At 31.9% G+C, this 4,170-nt stretch overlaps 2 protein-coding genes across 2 annotated transcripts; both read left to right on the top strand.

The window, feature by feature from the left end:
- Positions 1-76: 76 nt before the first annotated feature.
- Positions 77-943, top strand: M431DRAFT_11897 (hypothetical protein; the record flags this gene model as incomplete). Its single annotated transcript, XM_024912052.1, has 1 exon — positions 77-943. The coding sequence occupies one exon, from the start codon at positions 77-79 to the stop codon at positions 941-943; it is 867 nt and encodes a 288-aa protein (XP_024766944.1).
- A 1,616-nt stretch (positions 944-2,559) lies between these two features.
- Positions 2,560-2,784, top strand: M431DRAFT_102754 (hypothetical protein; the record flags this gene model as incomplete). Its single annotated transcript, XM_024911481.1, has 2 exons — positions 2,560-2,622; positions 2,659-2,784. Coding segments are annotated over 2 exons (189 nt in total), but the record flags the coding sequence as incomplete, so codon positions are not given.
- Between the last annotated feature and the right edge of the window lie 1,386 nt (positions 2,785-4,170).

Raw genomic sequence — 4,170 nt, 5'->3', positions numbered from 1 at the left:
ATTTTTTTTAATTTTTTTTAATTTTTTTTGGTTTTTTTGCGCTGACAATAAACAGCTATTCGATATCTTATCGGCAATGGACCCTGCGCAGTCAGATGCCCAAGTTGCAGCCGCCGACTCACAACCCGATGAACAATCGCCATCTCCATTGCCTCGGACAAGATCCCGGAGACCCCTAGTACAGCCTCGGCGGTACGGTTTCGCCTGTGCTAATTGTCATGCTCGCAAGGTCAAGTGCAATGGTAAGCAGCCGACGTGTCGTACTTGTCAACAGTCAGGAACTCGATGTGTGTGGCGCTCGTCGGCAGAGAAGCAGCTCCGCGATGCCAACTCACGCATCCGGATGCTAGAAGAGGCTGTCCAGGCGGCTACGCGTTCGGAGACACCAGATCTGGACCGTTCTCGTGAGGTTGAAGAAGGTGAAGCCGTGACGCAAAGTGCTGCCACGACCACTAGCAGTACGACTGGAACTGGAGCAAATCGATCTGCAACATCGCCTACGTCTGGCACTTCAGCCTGGTTCCAGGTTGGGCTTGGACATAATGGCGCAGTGACTTACAATGGCCCCACGAGCCGTTTCCATGCGAGTGCATTGGAAGAGCACCTGGCCGATGAAGATGACCCGCAAGTCTCTGGACAGTCAAGTGACAAGAGAGCTATCCACGTCGAGGCGTTACGATGCCAATACGAGCTGCTAGATACGGTGTGGATGCCATTGATTAGATCAAAGTCCGGTTTTGATGGCTTCGGGATAGACGCAAATGTCTGTCTGGCGTTGCTTGACATATACTGGAACTGGTTACAGCCACTGCACAACTGTGTCTATCGACCGTGTGTCATGATGGATATGGCGATTGGAGGCCCCTACTATTCCGACTTTCTTCTAAGGCAATTAATAATTAAAAGCCGCCCAAAAACGTTAAATAAGTATAAAGCTTTTTAGGACTTACTAACTATTATTAATGCTTTATTAAAGACTTTTTAAAAATTACTATACTACTTACGAACTTAATAAAGAAAAATATTAAATTTAAATTAACATAAGATGCTTTAGCTGCCTTTAAATACCTTAAACAAGCTCTTATAAGTGCACCAGTACTTATAATATTTAACTTAAACAAACCTATCATAATTAAAACTAACGCCTTAGATTATGTAATTAGAGGAGTACTTAGCTAACTGAACAATATACTTAAAAAGAAGCTTAGGCCTATTACCTACTTCTCGGAGAAACTAAATAGATTAGAATTTAGATACCCTATCTATAATAAAAAGTTTATAGCTATATACTAAGCACTTAGCAAGCAGTATTAAAGATACTACTATAAAGGAAGTTGATTTCTAATAATAATCCTTATGGATTACTGGAACATTACCTACTTTATAATAATGCAAAAACTATCTTATAGATAAGTTAAGTATTATAAGCAACTCTCCAAGTTTAAGCTCTTAATTAGATACTGCAGTAGTTTAAATAACGGACGCGCTAATATACTTAGCAGACGTCTAGACTACTTCTAAAAAATCCTAGAAGTAAAAGCATAAATACTAAAAAAGAATTAGTATAGTAACTTAATGATTTAATTAATTAACACTATGTACTAAATTAAAATAGACGATTTAATTATTAATAATATAAAGAAATATATTAAGAACTAAGAAAATAAATAATACCTAGAAGGTATTTTTATAGATACTGGATACCTAATACTAGATGGACTTATCTAGGTACTAGAAGACTTACGAAGCAAAGTAGTAAAATCAGTTTACGTATACAAGCTTAACGGATACTATAGAATCTAAAAAACTATATAGCAGATTACATAATACTTTAAATTTAAAGATATTAAGAAATAGGTACAGAAGGTTGTGTTAGAATATATAATATATAGACGAGCTAAGGTATTACGCTATCTTTTTTATAGAAAACTGCAACCCTTACTAGTTTTAGTTAGGAATTAGAAATTAATAACGTTTGACTATATCGTAAAGCTTCTACCTTTAAAAGAACCTATAACTAATAATACTTAAGACAGTATTTTTATAGTAGTTGACTAACTTTTAAAAAAGGCTTACTTTATCTTAGTAAAAGAGAAAAGCTCTATAGAAGACTTAGCTTATGTCTTTTTCTAATATATCTACGCAAACCATAAACTACTAAATAAGATTATCTTAGATAGAGGATCTACATTTATGTTAAAATTTTAGTAATTACTTATAGTATAAATCGGACTAAAATATAAGGCTAGTATAGTATACTACCCCTAGATGGATGGATAAATAGAATAAATTAACTAAATTATTAAAATATACTTATAATACTACGTTAACTTTAATTAAGATAATTAGGTAGAATACTTACTAACTGCTTAAGTATTTTATAATAATACATTAGTAAAATCTATAAACTACTTACTGTTTTACGTAAACTATAGGTTTAAACTAGATCTACATCGGCTACTTATTAAAGGAGAAAATACTAGTAAAGCTATTATTATAGCTAATAAACTTAAGGAACTATACTAAAAATTATAAGTATAACTTAAATTCGTTAGATAAAGAATAGTTAAATTTATAAATACTAAAAGGATTAGAGGATTAACCTTTAGGGAGGGAAATATAGTCTACCTACTCTGATATTCGTAAAATAATAAACAGCTAAATATTAAAATAAATAGACTAAGTGATAAACTTAATTTTAAGAAACTTAGACTTTATAAAATTACGAAGAAAATTAGACTTATTAATTATAAAATAAATCTTCCACTTACCCTAGGGAAATAAGGAAGAACTATATATCTAAATTTTTATATTTTACTACTAAAAAAAGCATTAGTAGATGAAGAAATAGGTAAAGTTATATAGGATAAAATTGTTATTTAAGGTAAAGAACTTAAATATAAGGTTAAGAAACTTAAGATAATAAAATTTAATAAAGATACCTAATAAACTAAATACCTAGTAAAATAAAAAGGCTATAATAAAATAAAAAACTTATAGTAAATTATTAAGGACCTTAAATACTTAAAAGACTTTATAAATAACTTCCACTGAAGTCTAGGTTTAGTAAAAAAGGGTTAAAAGCGTTTTAATTAATAACACTAACTGCAGAACCTATAATTATAGGATTAGTTAAATTAGGTAATAATGTTACAGCCTAATAAGCAGCCTCCGCCTTCTTGCGCTTAACCTTATTTAACTTATTTAAATCGGTAATACCCTGTGTAATAGTATAATGCATTTACTTATATTAAATCTTTTTTTATTTTCGTAATTAAGAAACCTTTATAGCTAATTCGGCTAAGGCATCCTTAGTAGATTTAAGCTTATCTTTTAATCGGAAATGTTAAGTAGACACCCGATCTAATTAATTGGTAGTTAGACCTTTTACGTTGTAGTATAATTTGTTAAGTTGTATATAATTTAAGTATTGCGAAGAATCGTCTAGAGATAGTAAGCACTTATTAAACTTCTTTGAAATACAGAAGGAATAGTGCTTATTTATTTTCTTAGTACCTTTTAGAATAGATTTAAAAAGACTCTTCCGCTTTTGCGTTTTTGGATAAAGACTTTTAGTAATACGATCTGTTATAGTTAAGTAAGTTAGCTGAATGAAATAATGAAAAATAAGATAAGGAAGCACCTACCTACGGATGTGTGGGGAATGCGTTACTTATAGCAAGGTCTTAGGGATAAGACTAATAGGAGGGGGATATTGTATTACGACCTAACTCTTATGGTTGCGATAATAGGCCTATAAGGTAGCCGGTCTTGGATAAACGTCGGACCGACTAACTAATTAAGAATAGATTATTAGATTATTTAATAATCTAACGATCTATAAACGGATTATTAGAACTCTGAGATAATCTACAACAGGATTATCACTACTTGGCAATAATCTAGCCTAACTAACTGGGTATATAAGTTTACTTTATATTACTTATTAAAATACTTAGATAGCCAGTTGTTATTATAGCGTTTATAATATAATTAGATTGGAACTTAGATATTTACTCTTATTTATATTACTAGCTAGTGATAAGATTGCCCGTTTACCGACCTGATTGCTCCGCCAACATAAACCATAGAACCACTCTAAGGTTTATTCCTTGGAAACAGCTAACCTATAGTGCCTATAGGACCCGGTTCATCATAAGAAATTCTTTA

Source organism: Trichoderma harzianum (genome assembly GCF_003025095.1).
Source record: "Trichoderma harzianum CBS 226.95 unplaced genomic scaffold M431scaffold_209, whole genome shotgun sequence".
NCBI lineage: Eukaryota > Fungi > Ascomycota > Sordariomycetes > Hypocreales > Hypocreaceae > Trichoderma > Trichoderma harzianum.
The sequence above is the reverse complement of the archived record's forward strand: the minus strand, read 5'-3'. Positions and strand labels throughout refer to the sequence as shown.